The sequence below is a fragment of the Platichthys flesus genome, chromosome 18 (assembly GCF_949316205.1).
Source record: "Platichthys flesus chromosome 18, fPlaFle2.1, whole genome shotgun sequence".
Lineage (NCBI taxonomy): Eukaryota > Metazoa > Chordata > Actinopteri > Pleuronectiformes > Pleuronectidae > Platichthys > Platichthys flesus.
In genome coordinates this window covers 6,826,474-6,844,124 of record NC_084962.1, presented here as the reverse complement: position 1 = coordinate 6,844,124, position 17,651 = coordinate 6,826,474, and the positions used below count along the sequence as shown (strand labels likewise).

At 43.2% G+C, this 17,651-nt stretch overlaps 1 protein-coding gene across 3 annotated transcripts in view; it reads left to right on the top strand.

Annotated features, from left to right (window-relative positions):
- Positions 1 to 17,651, top strand: part of LOC133973714 (neurexin-3b) — a 271,954-nt gene that overhangs the window by 109,597 nt on the left and 144,706 nt on the right. For 2 of the 3 annotated variants that reach the window (XM_062411736.1, XM_062411734.1), the window contains 8 exons: positions 1,409 to 1,435; positions 2,940 to 3,059; positions 4,012 to 4,124; positions 4,624 to 4,892; positions 6,074 to 6,264; positions 6,848 to 7,021; positions 7,949 to 7,975; positions 10,107 to 10,226. In XM_062411736.1, coding sequence (XP_062267720.1) covers positions 1,409 to 1,435; positions 2,940 to 3,059; positions 4,012 to 4,124; positions 4,624 to 4,892; positions 6,074 to 6,264; positions 6,848 to 7,021; positions 7,949 to 7,975; positions 10,107 to 10,226 — 1,041 coding nt within the window. The remainder of the gene's footprint in view (positions 1 to 1,408; positions 1,436 to 2,939; positions 3,060 to 4,011; positions 4,125 to 4,623; positions 4,893 to 6,073; positions 6,265 to 6,847; positions 7,022 to 7,948; positions 7,976 to 10,106; positions 10,227 to 17,651) is intronic. The other variant, XM_062411733.1, reaches the window with a different exon arrangement.

The following is a 17,651-nucleotide window of genomic DNA, read 5'->3' as shown; positions in this document are numbered from 1 at the left end:
TCTGCCTTGATGCTTAGTTGTCTTTGTAGATTATTACATCCATCGATCTAACACTTAACAAAGTTACCATGCTCTGCAGTGCATCTTTTGAACAAATCATTGTTCACTTTGTAGAAATAGATTTTTCTAAAGGCTAATCATTTGGCTTTCTAAAGTACTTTAATAGATGGCACAGTCCTCAAACATACTTAAAACATTTACAAATTACACTCAGCCATCTATTCAGATCTGCAGGTAAGAGGCATTCATACATTTCAGTGCTGCTCTGATTGTTTTGCATTCTTCTCATATGGGTCTGTGCTCTTTTTATTTGATTTTTTTTCTCATGATAGCAGGTTCATGTTTCTCTCTGTCCATTAGTAACCCTTGGTCTAGCTGGCATCTCCCATGCCGTGTTCAAAGATGGCACTCACCCCTTCAAAGGCCCCGAGCCTGCGGCCCATCTGGCAAACAGCCCGATGCCACAGCACCCAGCACGCCTGCAGACAGTGACATGGGTGGTACATTTAAGTAGAGTGCAGGCCTTAACACCAGTGAGCCAAGAGTAGATTCTCTTGTTGCAAAGTCTGGGGGTACATAGAAAATATCTGTAATTTGGATATTATCTAATGCATTAAACCAGGTCACCACAGCTGATAAAACCATGTGTAGTCCACATTTCGTGATTTTTAATATGCAATGTGGTCTTTTTTTTCAAACAGTTTAACTTGAAATACAAAAAAAAAAAATTGAAATTATAACATAATCGGATGAATTCATCCGAGCCCTATCTTCCATAACCACCACAGGATCCTCTCAGGGGGGGTCCTCAGGCCTCTCTGTATGGCGTTGGTGCTGTGTGGCTCGAGGCAGTTTGCTCCCACTTTTCTGTTGTGGTTGACGGCACATGAGCAGCCTGGTCACATGGATTTCAACCTGCACCTGCCAAACACAGGTTCAGTGCAAGGTTACCAGTGGAGATTTTAATACGAGCCACAATTTTTTTCCAATGTCTCAATTTCCCATTTCCCATACAGTTTAATATTTCCAGCTCCAGTTGCTGCATTGCAAAATCGATGTGGCCATTGAATTGCAAGCGACCATTTTGAATTGAAGTCATTCAACATGCAGCCAAACTATAGAAACAAATAATATCCAGATCTCTGTTGACATACATGTTCAATCAAATTCAACCAAACATCTGTAGAGTGATTTTGATCAGTGTTGGCGCAACATCATCATGGGATTCATTTGGATTTCCAGTATCAGTATGGTAACATTGACCAATCAGTCGCCAACCAGTCTAAAAATGGCCGCCGGCATCATGTGACCGTCCCCGGAAGGTGGCTTTTCTTGCTCTTGGATGTCTGCAGCTGTAACCTTGAAGGATGCGATTTCATCTGTCACTTATTCTCCCCTCCCCATCTAGACTGTGTCAGGATAAACTGTAACACCAGTAAGTCAACATTCTTCTTCTGCAGCCTTCTTCCTCAGTCAATGTTTGATTATAGCCTGTGTGCTAGATGTAAGGGGCAGGGGTGTGTGAATGCAGGGGACTGATAAGAGGATTTCTCAGATAAGACGTAATAGCCAGAGATCTAAGTTATGCAAATCTGACTTCATGTACTCTGTATATATCAAATGGCCCAGTTTTAAAATTAATTCAGGCAACCAGTTCTTAATCTTTCCCATTGTGCGCCTATAGCGACTCTATTGGCTGTATTGTTTTCCCAAATTATACCATAATATATTGCAGTGTGTCTCACTGGCTTTGTTGCCTTCCTTGATTAATCACATAATGCAGTATATAGACCCGAATGAGATAAACAGATGGTGTTAGCCGACGTGCTCTCACTCAAGAAAGACTGCTCAGTTACTTTTTTACTGTCTCGCAAAAGGTCGAAAGTGAGCACGAAGAGTTGAGGAGTTTCAGTTCACCCAAGCTTATTAAATTCACTGAAGAGACAAACTGTGGAAACCTGTTAATATTGATAGTTGTCATGAAGTAATAAGGTTCAAATTCAGATAAAGATAATGATTATTAAATTAAGATTTAATTGATTTGAATAGCGTCAATGGAAATCAATGTTTTTTTGTCATTTAAATCTCATTTTTCAGAAAACGATTAATTACTAAAGTTAAGTCAAGTTTGCACATTTGGATCGAAGTCACAATATGTTGATAGAAAGCTTCAAAGACAGATTGTGAAGTGCATTTTTAATTAATAAAAAAACAGTTTGATCTCTTTTGATCCTTCACATTCAATAATTCTATACATGTGAAGTGCTGTCTTTATGATGTTTTTTTAACATCACACTGTGCACTACATTTTGCCAATATAAGTTTAATAAAATTATATTTCATAAAAATCAATAAGCAAACAATACTGTTTCTCTGAGTTTAGAACCTTGGTTCAATATTATTCAGCAGATGCAGGACTCTGGCCTTTTTGTTAACATGATGGGTCTGGACTGCCACCTAGTGGATAGTTGTATGAATTACTCAACTCCGACCAATCTCTACAAGTGTATTAAAAGCTGCAATAAAATACAATTTTGTGGTAATTAATCATTTGTTATTAAATTTGAATCAGTCTGCATGTAGTGAAGGTTTAACTTGGAAGACATTTTAAAAGTATCACAAGCAAGGCAGAAACACAGTCTTATAAATTGTATTAACTCTTCCTGGATTGTTTGGGCTGAGTCATTGGTTGTGAGTCCCTGTATGAGTCAGTTGTGATTTGTATTGTTTTCCACTGTTGTCTGATCCAAACCAAATTTTTGTTAAATTCGACTAGCTCCAATTGAGAAATTAGATTATTTTAAATTGAGAAAATGTTTTTTTGGACGACACATTTAAGGTTAAGGATTTTCTGGTCAGTTGCCGTTTTGCTGTGAAGACATGGATTTGGTTTGTGTCTGTGCTTCCCCGTCCCTTCACTAACTAACCCTCCTCTTCAGGCAAAGGCCCTGAGGTTCTTTATGCCGGACAAAAGCTCAACGACAATGTTTGGCACTCGGTACGAGTTGTCCGCCGCGGTAAAAACTTCAAACTCACTGTGGATGAAGACATGGCCGAAGGTATTTCGCCAGTGAACTGCTCACTGGTTGTTTTACTATGTACATGATACGCATGCTTGATACTTTTCTCTTTTTTTTGACAGTGAAGATGGCTCTATTCTTTTTTACAGATGCTATTTTAGGATTGAGCTAAATTAGATTCTACAAAACTCATGCATGTACATACATCGAGATCAGATTCAGAGCTGATAGACCTCTACTTGTGCCTTATTATTTTCATAAAGATTATTGCATTTTTTGGGATATAGTCAAAGAAAGCATCCTATCTTTCAATGTTAAATTGTTAAAGTAAAAAAAAAAATCATATCCCGATTCACCCTTTAATCTCCAAAAGTTTTTTTGAGCCCATACCCCACCCTTTCCTTAGGTTTAAATAAAATCAACTCAGTAATTTTTCCTAATCCTACTAGTGGATGACATCAGCGAAGAAAACTTAACCACTTTGGTGGATATAAAGATAGGCCATTAAATGTCTCCACGCTGTCAGATAATTAAAAGTCTATTGTTTTGCACCTGACCTTTGAAAAGAAATGGAATATAATATCCGTGATTATCTTCTAAATAGTATGAAATCCGTAGCTCAGAAAGGACAAACCAAACACTAGCTGTAGTGTTAGATTTGGGTTTTTTACATTTTCTTTAGGCGACTGTTGATTTTCCTACTCACATGGGGGGATTCAGTTGGTTTGCAGTGTGCAACCTCACCACTAGATGCCTCTTAATCCTTAAATAGAATATAAATATTGGCCTTATAAAACAATACATTTAATGTTCGGTATTGTCACCATTTCATAATTAGCTAATGTGTGTTTAAACAGTATGTCAGGTCTAACTGGACTGTGAGCTTGGGTGGGGTTAATGTTAAATGAAGGTTAGGCTGCTTGTCCTCCCTCCTCTTCAACCCCTTCATCCCCTGGCTTCTTCTCTTTCTCTCTCCCCTCCTCCGTCTCAGGCGAGATGGCGGGCGACCACACCCGTCTGGAGTTCAACAACGTGGAGACGGGCATCTTGACGGAGAGGCGCTTCGTTTCGTCCGCTCCCTCCTCCTTCATAGGGCATCTTCAGGTATGAACTGCGATGTGTTCATGAAGCAACAGATGCATGGCTACTGTAAACCACAAGGTTCCTCCATCATGTGGAACCTTGATGGAGGTTCCACATGAACGAAATAACACTCGTTCCCGAAACCAGGACATCTTTACGCTGTATAAATTTACAGATTATTCGATCAAGACAAGAGGCAGGAATCAAAAGAAAGGCAGGACAATGGTGAAGTACCGGGATATATAATGTGACTGAAAAACTGCGTTTCAATTGAAAGAAGAATGTTGAAGTAAAGAAACTGGACTAGAACCCAAACATCCTTCATCCAACAGGTGTATGTTTCTGAGGATGCATCTAATTGTAAATTAAAAGGTACAGATTGTCATCTAATATTCTGTGTTCATTACGAGTGGTCCCAGTGATTGGATACGACTCAAAAGACAAAATCAAATTAAGTCTTATCAAGTAAATTATGCGCCAAGATTTTATTACCACCATCTGTAACCAACTCTCCCCACAGGGCCTGAAGTTTAACGGCATGCAGTACATCGACATGTGCAAGAACGGGGACATCGACTTCTGCGAGCTCAACGCCCGCTTCGGCATGCGCTTCATCGTCGCCGACCCCGTGACCTTCAAGACCAAGGGCAGCTACCTGGGCCTGGCCACGCTGCAGGCCTACACCACGATGCACCTCTTCTTCCAGTTCAAAACCACGTCACCTGACGGTTTCATCGTCTTCAACAGCGGAGACGGGAACGACTTCATCGCCGTGGAACTGGTCAAAGGGTGAGGTTCTGGTCCCTGGTGGTGTACAGAAACTATTATATTATGATACATTTAATATAGCAGCTCTAATAGTTCTTTTTGCATTTTGTGAGCTTGTAACAATTAAAAGTTATTGTTAGAGATTTTTTTTTTATTGCAATTATTTCATAAATCTGTGCAAGCCCAAGGTTTCCGATGTATTTCCAGGTTCATGCTACAATTATTTCAATTTACATTGTTCATACATCCAGTGACATAGAGTTAAGCATCTATATGTACACATGGGTACATTTACACACCTGTATTATTGCCTATTTGTAAGTATATAAATAGTTAATGCCTGCTCTTACAGACACATCTACTCTCACTGTGTGTGTGTGTGTGTGTGTGCGTGTGTGTGTGTGTTGGGGGGGGGGGGATTTACAGGTATTATTCATTTTGTGGGGACTTAAATATTTTTGCACAGACACATTTAGGGGACTTATTTTACTTACCGGGACAAAAAGACTCAACAACTGTGTGTTTCTGTGTGTGTGTGTGTTCAGGGGCATGTGCGTCTGTCTGTCTGTTCTAAACCTCTTATATAAGTTCTCGTTTTTCAACCCAGGATCCTCTGTTCCTCTGCAGATTATATCCTCTGCCTCTTCATTTCTATCTCTTCCAGCTTATTCTCCACATTCCTTAGATTTCTTGTGTCAAATCTTTCCAGCTCTGAATTTATTGCATTGCGGTTTCTTAACCAGTTATTGGCTTCAGGGCTGAGATCCTACATAGACAGCGATCCGTTTCTGCCTTAGATCTCCTGCTATTTCCAATAATAACCTATGCAGGATTAACTTTTTTTCCGTATTAGAAAAATACATTAAACATATTAAAGTTTTAAAATGGGGCAAATGAAGGAAAAGTGTGAGTGTTTTGCTTGTATCTTATATTTTACCCCGTTTTCTTTTCTTTTTGTCTATTTATTTTTGAAGATTTTGAGTAACGAAGAATCTCACCTGAGCCACTAGTACAACTAGTTTTTTGTTGTTTGGTGCAATTATAAGTGTCCATGTGAGAGTGAGAGTTTCTCTTATAATATCAATCGGTCTGGGTCAATAATATAAGGCATGAATTACAAGTCCACCACACACACACACACAAACACACACACACTAACAAACAAACCCTGACGTGTTCATCTCCTGCTTTGTTCATACCAGGTTTATCCACTACGTGTTCAACCTGGGGAATGGGCCGAGTCTGCTGAAGGGGAACAGTGACAACCCGCTGAACGACAACCAGTGGCACAACGTTGTCATCACACGCGACCTCGCCAACACGCACACACTGAAGGTGGACTCGAAGTCAGTTACCCAGAATGTCGACGGAGCAAAGAACCTCGACCTCAAAGGTACTGGCAGAGGAAGAAGAGGATCAGATGATCTTCTTCATGATTGAGGCGAAACAATATCGTACAGCCCACTCAGCATCTCCATATCCCCAGCTATATACACACAATATTTCATTGAAATAACTTCATATCATATGTTTTTCGCCTTGGTTTTATTTGAACCCAGGCGAAATACTGATTATCTGATCTTCCCACTGCAACATGTAGACTAAAATTCCTTTTGTAAAAGATCTTTTCTCATAATATTACAACGTTATTGTTGTACAATTACAACTTTATAGTTGTAATATTATATATTTATTTTTAAGAAGATAAGACTTTATTTAAGTAATAATACAGCTTTACCATGGTAATATTAAAAATGTATTCCCGTAAAAAAAACAAACAACATATGTACTGTCCTAGAAAATAGCTTGTGATTAAATAGTTACTTTGAACTTCAAAATCAACAAATATTCTCCGTTTCAAAGAAATTGTTCATCCGACCTTATTCATCAGATTTCCAAGTTGAAATCATAGGATCGTCCCAGAATAAGCCTGATAACTTCACTAACGTGCTGCCTCCCTTCCCATCTTCCATCAGGTGACCTGTTCATCGGAGGTCTAGGACCCAACATGTACCAGAACCTCCCGAAGCTGGTGGTTTCCCGTGAGGGCTTCCAGGGCTGCTTGGCCTCAATGGACCTGAACGGCCGCCTGCCAGACCTCATCAATGACGCCCTTTTCCGCAGCGGGCAGATTGAGCGCGGCTGTGAAGGTACAGATGGCCTGTAGCTCAGAAGAATCATGACCTGCCTCCTGAGATTTATTAGTCTAATTAGATTCTCTTCAGTGGCCCTTAGAGCCATCCGCTGGCATTGTTAATCCTAATCCTATTTTCCTTTTCTTCGCCGGCCATTTGTCACAGGATAGGTTTAAATCTGTCTTTCAGTTTCTCTAATATTGGCATGTTAATATATAAAATATTATAACATAGCGGAATGTATTAAAACCTAAAATACAAAACAAATACACGTGATAAAAATACTTGAACAAGAAAATGTCCAGGTCTCAGACCATTATTTTTTAAATGGTAAGATAATTTGTATTCAACCCTCATGACGTTTTCTCCTCCCCTTTATTTAAATGACCTTCTCAAGACAAACAACCTTATGTCAAGACCAGAATACAAAAGCTTTGCTCATGTGCCATTTGTGCAGTTCTAAAAATGTATTTTGTCTCTTTATTATTGTTTTTGAATGGCATATCACATTTACCGTGAAGTTGGTTCCATCCATATTATATATTCTGCTATATCCCCATGCCAAAACTATTTGGACCCATTTAGTGTGAGATAGATTCATATTTTTGCCCATTTAAATGCAATTATGTTAAAAATATATATGATGATCCTTGTATATGATGCATGCCCTCCTGTAGGGGGCAGTGAAAGATTAAAATAAGCAGCTTTCATGGAGAAAACACTTATTTGATATTTAAAGCCAGATACAGCTTAACTGTATTATGAAGAAGATGCCTCTAAATGCACCTCAGCTGAGCCCCCGCTAACACATCCACAGCCTCAAGTACACCCTGTGTTAGAGTTCAGACGTCTAACAATGCCGGTCCCTCACTAACCTTTCCTCGTTTTTTCCGCTCTCTGCTCTGTTCTGTTTGTTACTTTTTTCTTTCTGCGCTAACAAAGTTGGTTTCACCAAAGCCGACCTGCAAGGTAGAGGGTTAAACTCCGCCTCTCTCGGAGGCCTGCTTGCCTGAAAGTCTGCTGTGTGCGATGCATGGTGGCGGGTGAAGTGTTGCCCCTCTGGTGCCTGAAGAGGGGACTTGCTCTCTGAATAGAGAAACAAATGTGGGGATAGAAAAAAGAGAGAGAGAGAGAGAGAGAGAGAGAGAGAGAGGGAGAGGACATGCAGGAACAGCAAGTGTTTAAACAAAACAATAGGAGAAACAAATGTTAGTTGTTACAAAGTCAAAGACATAGATATAGACAAAACATATGCATATACTTAAGTGTAGATACAGATATATATATATATATATATATATATATATATATATATATATATATAAGGCTAACTATCAGGCTAGGTGATGGGACAGACACACATACTAGTTGCAAAGACTTGGAGTAGAGTAAACAAACTGAGAGTACACAGTATGATTAATGACAGTGAACAGATCAGGTCAGATAAGTGACGTTCACATATACCTATGTGGCATACAGATGATCTAAAAGCAGAGGCGAACAAAAGGGTTCTGTGTTCTACAACAACAATGCCAGTTGAAGTGACAGAAAGCTGCTGTCACTGCACATCCAAGTCCTGTCAGAGTGCTGCTGATGCGTCAGACCTCTGTCTCTCTCTTTCTCTCTTGTTTCATCTTCTCTCAAAAAACCCATCATGTTTGGTGCTTTTCACAAATGAGTGTTTTTCAGCGAGCGAGCTGCCTCCCGCTGCAACACACCACACACGGCCAAATCCTCCATCGCCTGAATAAAAACACCGGTGACCATGTGTGTTCATACAGACATGAGATTCACACCTGTACGATACATGTATGGTCACTTCACGGGGGGAGGGGGGGCACCGCCTGGTCGACCACCGTTACCATACATTACACAGTAAATGCACTTTCAGCTGGCAAACTACTAGTGTCTCTTCTTCACGTTGTCTTGCACAAGACAATTGCTCCTAAACACGGTTTACTTGCATTTGTCAGCCATTTATCTGGATGGTTAATTTATGTTTTTTTAATTTCTTTCATGTTGTTTTTTTTTCTTACGTCTTTATAAGAAGGATTTCAGTCAGGTTTGAACCCCCCCCCAACATAACTGTCTAGACGGGGGGGGGGGGGATGTTTCTCTTGTTATCTTTGCTGCGCACTTGTCCTTCTCTGCATTCCCTCTCGGTAAAAGTATTCAAAAGGAAGAGCTATGTGTGGTGTGGAGGAATGGCAAACACACATCCAGTTTGACTTTGAATACACTCCTACCCATGGGGATATGCACTACATGTTCTCAAGTGCTCTTTGTGTTTTCTTTTCTCCTCCGCTCATGAATTCTGTCTGTCGAGTGTGTCAAGTGTTTACCGTCTTCACGGTGAAGTCGATGTTTACAAAGACGATTACTGCCGGGGCCACTTTAACGTCTTTTTTTCTTCAAACACAAAAAAAGGGTTATTTTGGATGAAGCTTTTTTATCCATGAGTCATTTGTTAAAATGTTCGATGTCTTGTCTTGCCTGTTCATGGAGGGAATGCAGCGTTCTAAGTTTTACTCGGCTAAAACTTTATCTGAAACATGTCGGAATGATGAAATATTGCATGCGAGTCCACCTCCACACACACTCTCAAAAAGGAACGAACTGAAGGGAGGTTGACGGTGTCATCACATCAGCCAGGCTGGGGCCCAATTCAGCCGCAGTGGTGTGATCTTAAACGCACATCAGGGGCGAGCTGCCATCCCTGCGCAGAAGTTCCGCAGTAATTAATTCAGGGCACATGCCGGCACTCTCACTGCTCGAGTGCGGTTGATCCTGCGAAAAGCCTGGTGCCTCCTCTTCGGCTTGGAAGCTCCATGCTTCACCCAGCATGAAACAGGATTCCCCAGACTGTTTTGAAGTGTGTTGTACTCCACGTCTGGCTTCCTGTGGTGGCACAGTTTGCTCCTTGTTCTTTATCCAAGGCCCACATGCTGTATGTCTTTCTCTCCAGTGCATATCTTCTGCATGGGTCCTGCATTGTTAAGGCTCAGCAGTTGCTCTTATTGTTGCTTGACCGTGCGCCCTGTGGTATCTCTTTCCTCCTTTCTCTCTCTCTCTCTCTCTCTCCGTCCAAACCACTTCCCAGGCCCAAGTACGACCTGCCAGGAGGACTCGTGCGCCAACATGGGCGTGTGCATCCAGCAGTGGGAGAACTTCACTTGTGACTGCTCCATGACGTCTTACACGGGGACTAACTGCAATGACCGTGAGTACTGCTTGTGCATTAAAGAAGCACTACCCAGTAGGCATCTGAAAGCTGTCGTATAATGTTGTCTGGGGCTCTGGATGGAGCTCTGGGAAGTCTGAGAAAGTTGCTCGTGAGACCTATCTTGAGCGCAACAGCTGAGTTGCATTATGGGAAATGTAGGATGCCGTGTTCTTGCAGCTTTTGCCTATGTGGGGCAAAACTCAGGATATCTTGACCCCTGTTGCAAAGCTTCAGGGGTCGGCTTCTTTAACATGTGTGCAATCGTCAGCACACACAATTGCATTAACACTCACATGACATAGCCATATTTTCTGTAAAGAACTGAAAATGTATATATACATATACATATATCATTCAAAATATAGATGAAAACGACAAACACACAGACTTATATACAAATTCAAATCCATGCCCACCTAAATTGGATTCACCCAACCACAGAGAGTCCCGTATCCTTGACTCAAGGACTCTGTGCCTGTTCGCCTCGCGTGTCCGTTAAGCCTTTGTCAGATTTTCCGCATGAAAGTGGCGCTGAAAGCTTCATGTGATCTTTAAATGAAGCTAGTGAGCGACGCCGCCAAATTGCAGCTAACAGGTTCGCTTGATGTTCTGAGCGTTCACATTTTGAGCTCCGCAGTGAGCGGCGGTGACTGATGATGTGTAAAATATCTACTTCTGCCCTCAATCGTCTTTCCGCTAACGCCCTTCAAATGGCTATGGTAGAAGTTGAAGAGTGACTTTGTGTGTGAGTGTGTGTGTGTGTGTGTGTGTGTGTAGAGAGAGTTGTTATCCCCATGACGACAGGGGACTTCCCCTCAGTAATCACGGTTGGCGGTCTTTCATTTAGCGGTTAATAGCGGGGGCATACTGCTGCTGGGCCAGACTAATGAGGTGGTGGAGGCTGTTAGAAGAGCTGCTCTCCGTGAGCCCTGGCATCCCCTAATCACGCAGACCTGTCTGACGTTAGACCTGGCCGCTGCATGCGACTTCATATCTCTCAAACCCCCTGTTCTAATATCTTTCTCTTCTCTTTTTTGGTCCTTTTCCTTCTCCCACTTAACTTCCTCTCCATCTGCAAAAGGTCAGCTGCCACAGTCGTTTCAGTGCAGAGGGAATGATCGACTCCAGTTCTCGCTCTGTGACGGGAGCTGTGGGTGTATGTGTTTATTAGTGATGAGAAGCCCTCGTTAATTCACCTCCTGTTGCCGCATGGGATGAGTTAAAGTGACATTTCATTGATTATTTCATATTAACACAGACAGAGCTCAGTTGTTGTTTCACATCTCCATGACATTGAGGGTTTAAGTCTTAGCTCTCCTTGTTTTGGAGATAGATGTTCACTAGATGTCCCAGCGTCTAATATCGTTCTGAGCGATATTTCCCTAAATGGGAATTTTCTACTTTATTTTCTTTTTTCTGTCTGTTGACTTTCCAGTAATATCTCTTCATTTCCTGTGCTAGAAGCAGGAAAATAAATAACCCAAGAGAAACAGGAAAAAAAAGGATGAAGAGGCAAAGTCAAAGCAAACAGGCAGTTTGGTTTGGGATCTTCGGTGGAGTTTACACTTCAGAAAGTGCACATCACTAGATAAGTCTAGTTTACTTCTCACAGATTGACCCAATCTTCTGCTGTTGACTCTGATGGCAGCCTGTGGCTGGGGGGGTGGGGGGGGGGGTGGGGGGCTTGGTGTGCTCAGCAGTGCAGTCTCAGAGCACCAGGGGGCAGTAAATCCACAATCTAGACCGCACACTGTCCCTCTCCGCGCTGGGAGAACATGAGATGCAATCCCCTGAGCGTGAAATCAACTTTCCTGTTGTTTTCCTCCACTGCTTTTGCTCTTGTACCTATCTCTTTCTTTATTCATTACCCCCCCCCCCCCCCCCTTAAAATCCACAGGCCAATTTATGTACTTATGGATCATGAAGACGATACTGTGCAATCTCCTAAATGATGCACCATCCAGTGTCGTGCAGCACAATCTTATTACCGACAGTTGCGCTCTTCGATCGGAGTAGCTCGATCGAAATGAAATCGGTGAAGCCGCATGTGCTCGCGTGTGAGCACAGCGCTGAGAGAGAAGGATTCTAATTAACAATGTGAGAGTGGAGCTTCTCCTTCTGATTCTCTCTGCACCCCCCCATCCCTCCCTCCCTCTCTCTCTCTCTCTCTCTCTCTCTCTCTCTCTCTCTCTCTCTCTCTCTGATAGCTGGCAGCAAACATCAGTAATTGTCTTCCCTCTCTGACTCCCGTCTCTACCCATTGTCCAAATGAAGAAACTCCAACAAAGTAAAGTGAACATTTCTGCCTGTAAAGCCAGTTGTTAGCGTCAAGCCTCCGTGACCTCGCTGCACTTCCCCATTGTAGCCAACAGGGCTCTTCGTGACAGAGAAGGGGGAGGGGGGGGGGGGAGAACCTCAGCAGGCGAGAACTAGTTACTCTCCTTCCATTTATTCTTGTGAACCCCTGCAGCCTGCACCGTGTGACTGTGCACCTTTTACTTATGGGGACAAGACACAAAGAAGGCATTTGCAGGGCTCTCTGCGCCGCACAGGCCATTGTCATGCCCGCGTGGACAATCTGGAGGTACATGTCATACCCAGTGCAACTTGGAGAAAGCAGGATGGAATCTTTTTTTAGCACTTTCATCCTGCTCGGTTCTGGCTCACTGCTTTTGTCATGCTCATCTCCATCTCGCTGTCGTCTCACATCTTATCCCTTTTTGTTTTCATCTTTTTTTTACTTCCTCTCCTCTTCTCTCCTCTCCTCAGCACCTCCTCTCCTCTCCTCTGTTTTTCGGAGAGCGGGCCTCTCCCTGTCAGGTTCTATGAATGCCGCAGAGTTTCATTTAAATCCAAGGACATAGGAGCTGTGGGCCAAAGCAAGAAGAGCAGCGGACACTCCTTTTCCACATCCAGAGCAATTACTCAACTTACGTAATAGAATTATTTCTGCAAAGGTCGCTGCAGTGCTCCACAGTCAGGAACACGGTAAACAAACAGGGAGACGAGTGGTCGAAGGGAGGAGAGCGAGGCTGGAGACAGGCAGCAGAGAACCGTTCGTCAGTTTGACGCTGACATCAGTAATTGCTTAGATAGATTTAGTGATGAATTTCTCTGTCAGCGCGAGGATCTCGGCCAACCCTCTGCTCGCGCTTAACACAATGTTCTTAATTTACTTTCCGAGGCGTGTGCAGAGGGCTGTAACCATATCTGGCTAACTGCTTTACGTAAATGACAACACAGCGAGCCGCATCGCTTGCGCCGCTATTTAAAAGAAAATAATCGTGGCATCCGCCTCGAAGTCAAACCCCGAGAAGTCACCCTGCTCGTTGGAGGGAGGAGCGAGGATTAACGAAAAAGAGGAAAATGGACAAAAGAGGTGGGAGAAGAGGCACAGGCCGTGTATCATTTGGTCCGTGATGTCCAACTGATGAGAAAGTCCACTGTAATAAAAGCATTTTTCCCCTGTTGACTGATGCATCTGCTAAACACTATTGAACCCGGAGGGGACAAAAAGGCGGCCACACAATTGCGCTATCACTTTGACAGGTTGTCAGTGATGAGTCAGGGCTTCAGGATAAACAAGTAAACGAGAAGCACACACATGCCCACACTGCCCTTATCTAGGAAACGGTGTCTCTGCACCTCCTCGCGTATTCTGGAGGAGCTTTCATTCAAACGGAGGATAATTGTACCTGTTGTCTCTATAAATGGGATTAGGTAGCCGGAGCTGGCAAACAGGTGTGAAGGTGAGGTGAGTTGGCTCTAGCACACACACAGATGTGCCAGTGTTTCACCCCCGATACGTGGGCAGCTTATTCAGCCGCAGGGACGGCAATCAATATAAAAATTAATCCCGCAAGGATGAGCAGTAAACAGAGAAAAAGAAAATCCTCATTTTCTTCTTGCGTATGCTAATACAAAAATGTCTTGGTGTACAGTGTGCGAAAGTACCTCTTGGCTAAAGAGGGCTTATAAGTGGAGCATAGAAATATGAGAACATTTGCCTATAAATACCACAGGTAGATCCGAAATGGGCCAAAGCAGTCCCACGGAGAACGGTTTGTCCTCAGGGCACAACCTAACCTCAACGTAGACTTTGGAAATGATCTCACTCTCTTTGTTGTGGGTTTAGAGGTGATCGGAATTACCTCATAGCCGCGGGGATCACATGATCAGGTGGCTAGAGCACTCCGACAGCCGCACACGGATTCGACAGCCGTCCGCAGAAAAAGACACGTGAACATGACTTGGATGACGGGGTTTCGTTGCTCTGGAGGAACCGTGGGCGACATCATACACACACAAGAGCACGCTAACGTAAAGTCTAAACATAAACCCACCGGGGGTTATAATCTCTCTTCCGCTCTCCATCACTTTATCACTGCTCTTATCCTCATGATATCTGTATTAGAGCCATGGCTGCCTGTCCAGCCCCAGGGTGGGGGGCGCCTAACGAGACGCTCTGCCATTGGCTGATCAGGCTAATGATGCTTGCCTAGCACTGCATCATGTCCCTGCGATAAGAGCGCTTGTCGCTTGTGTCAATCGATGTGTCACTGCCGTGCTCAGAGAAGTGGTATAATTGTATATACACGCCCCTGTGGAGCCTAAAAGCCCCAGGGCCTGAAAAAAGAGACTGTAAAATGAATAAAAAAAATAGATAGAGTAGAAGTATCAGTGGTGTCAATCGTGAATTTCTCCATATTTTCAGATTTGGTCGTTTTTATTTTCTCATGTGAGTAAAGTGTCATATTTCTGAGCAATTACCTTGATTGCAGCAGCTCGATTTATTCTGTTTATATAAACAATCGATCACGTGACCAAGTGAAATGTACACACAGCTTCAGTCAGTTCTGCCGTTTCACAGTTGGAGCTCATTGTTTTGTTTTTAAGTTCAAACTCGTCACTGACATTTATCAAAAATATAGTGCACTTCCTTCATCACAAAATCGTTTTATAAATCCACAAAATCATCTTCTTCGCTGTTTTTTTTTATCACTTCCCTTAGTGCAAGCAGAGTATTGAATGGCGTCCTTGTGCACAATAGAAACATGATGGAGAACCACTCTTATCAGTTGTAACAAACACCAGAGCTTTTCTCTCTCTTTCTTTCCAGCTGCAGTGGGTTTGTGATTTTCAACAAAAAGCTCTTATAACCTCATTGTGTGCCACAATATCCCATAGACAACCATCGCAGCTATAAGTCGAGTGCCGGATATTTAAGGATATAACCTGAAAACTTTAACAGCCACGCTTCACTGCTAGTTTATGTTTCCCCTTTCCTCGTGTGTTTATGCTAAGCTAGGCCGTGTGCATCGTAACTCCGTGCTTGACTCGGAGATGTTGAGTTATTCTTTCAAGAGAGGGAAGAAGAACACCAAGCACGTTATAGTTAACAACCTTCTAACATAGTTCTTGCACCCGGGAGAAGATGTGGAGGTGTGATGCATAAAATCATGACTCCTGCTGCCGTCTCTGAGCCCATACAGTACAACTGCTCTTAGACCTGCTGCAAACTGCCTCCTCGCGATATTGTATGGAAAGAAAGAGCAAGGGGAGTGTGTGTGTGTGTGTGTGTGTGTGTGTGGGGGGGGGTGATTGAGTCGAACACATTACAGACGGTTACGACGAGGAGCATCCATCTGTTTCGGTGTCAGCCGGGTAACCTTGAGGCTGTCGGGGGGGGGGGGGGGGGGCTCCGCAGCACCCACACTGGCCCTCGCAGGCAGAGGGCCGCGGCCGCAGACACATCCATCAACACGTGTTTCCCAGACACATCTCAGGAGCGCCGGCGCCACATACAAATCACCAGATCAATACTCCCAACGCCTCGAACTAACATCAGGGTTCTGGGCAGGCCCGCGTTTTGAGTGAGTGCGGCCCACGTGTGTGTTTTCTTTAGCAGCAAAGATATTTGTTTTTCTTCCCGGTCTGTCTTCGGTACATTTCTCTCTTTTATCATACTCTTGACCTCTCTGCGTCCACCCCCCCCCCCCCCCCCTACTAAAGATCACGTGATCTCTTCTTTGAACCGTTTATACTCCGGTATAACAAATCAGTGGGAACAATTGGTGATATCATTTATTCCATATTGTTATAACAGGTATGTTTATAAAAGTATGTTTGTATTATTTCTCTGTTTTTACAGCAACATACAGAGCTTGCTTGACTCCAATCTGAATCCCACATAAAATAGAGAGCCTATAGGTAATGTTCTTGCAGTAATGGCCATTACGTTTCTTAATTGGCTCCACGATTGAGGCTCGAGTGTGTTTGACCTTCGTACGATGGAGTGAATACATTATTTTCCTCTTTGTTGCATGTGTGCATGCAAAGGTAAGAAGGCTTTGCTTGTTCTTTCAAGTGTTTATCTCTGTTCTGTGTGCTCCTGTAGAAATTACCAGTGAATTTTGGCTTGTGTATGTGATGCAAACACACACACACACATACAAACACACACACACACACACACACACAGAGTCGCACTTTGTGTTGTATTTACTTACCTGGTCCGAACAATGGGTGGAATCAATAGGCAGCTACTCATCAGCATCTCTCATGGCTGCTCTGAATTGCCGTGCTTGTGCAGTGCAGTAGGTGGTTTTGAAAAGGCCAAAGAAAACATGAGTAATTTGACATTGGCAGACAGCATTCCCACGCTGCACTCAGTTGCACCAGCGAGTACATCCAACCCCCCCCCCCCCCACACACACACACAAACACTTTTCTCCTCAAACGCAGCTTCACAAGACCAATTTAGATGTTCGTGTATCAGAAAGCAAGGCGGGTTGATCTTGTTGCACTTCTCACTCCGTCATCTCTGCCTTTTGTGTCTTAGCAGTGACGCTGATGGGTGGTTGTCACCTGGAGGGAGCTGAATCCCACGTAGCACACTGCAAAATACGAATATATCACCTCTGCTCAGCACTTACAGGAGGGTACTTCCTTGGAAACAAAGGAGCACTGGGTGTAGCAGCCAATGTTTTTCATCCCACATCAGAGGGAAATCTCACTGCATCTCTCTAACTACATTTCAACATTCTCCAGCCTTAGATGAAAAGACCCCACTTCTACATCTGCCCGCTGAACTCTGGATAATCTGCTGCAGTTATTCAGAGGAGCTTCATGTGAGAGCACAAATGTGTGTGGACATTTTTTGGAGTGTCTCCTTAAGGCCCACTGGTAAAATCTCCTGATTAATATCCTAATGAGCTAATGTGAGAATACAGGAGGAGAGTATCTGGAGCATTGATGGTGTTTCAGACACATTGGAGAACTTTTGATTGGGGCAGAGGCTGATATCAATTTGTTCTTAATAAAAAGATGAGATCTCTAAAGCGTGATTTATATGTCACTGCTCCACACCTCACCTGATCAGTGTGGAGATTTCTGCCTTGTAGTGAACACGTCTCACCAGAC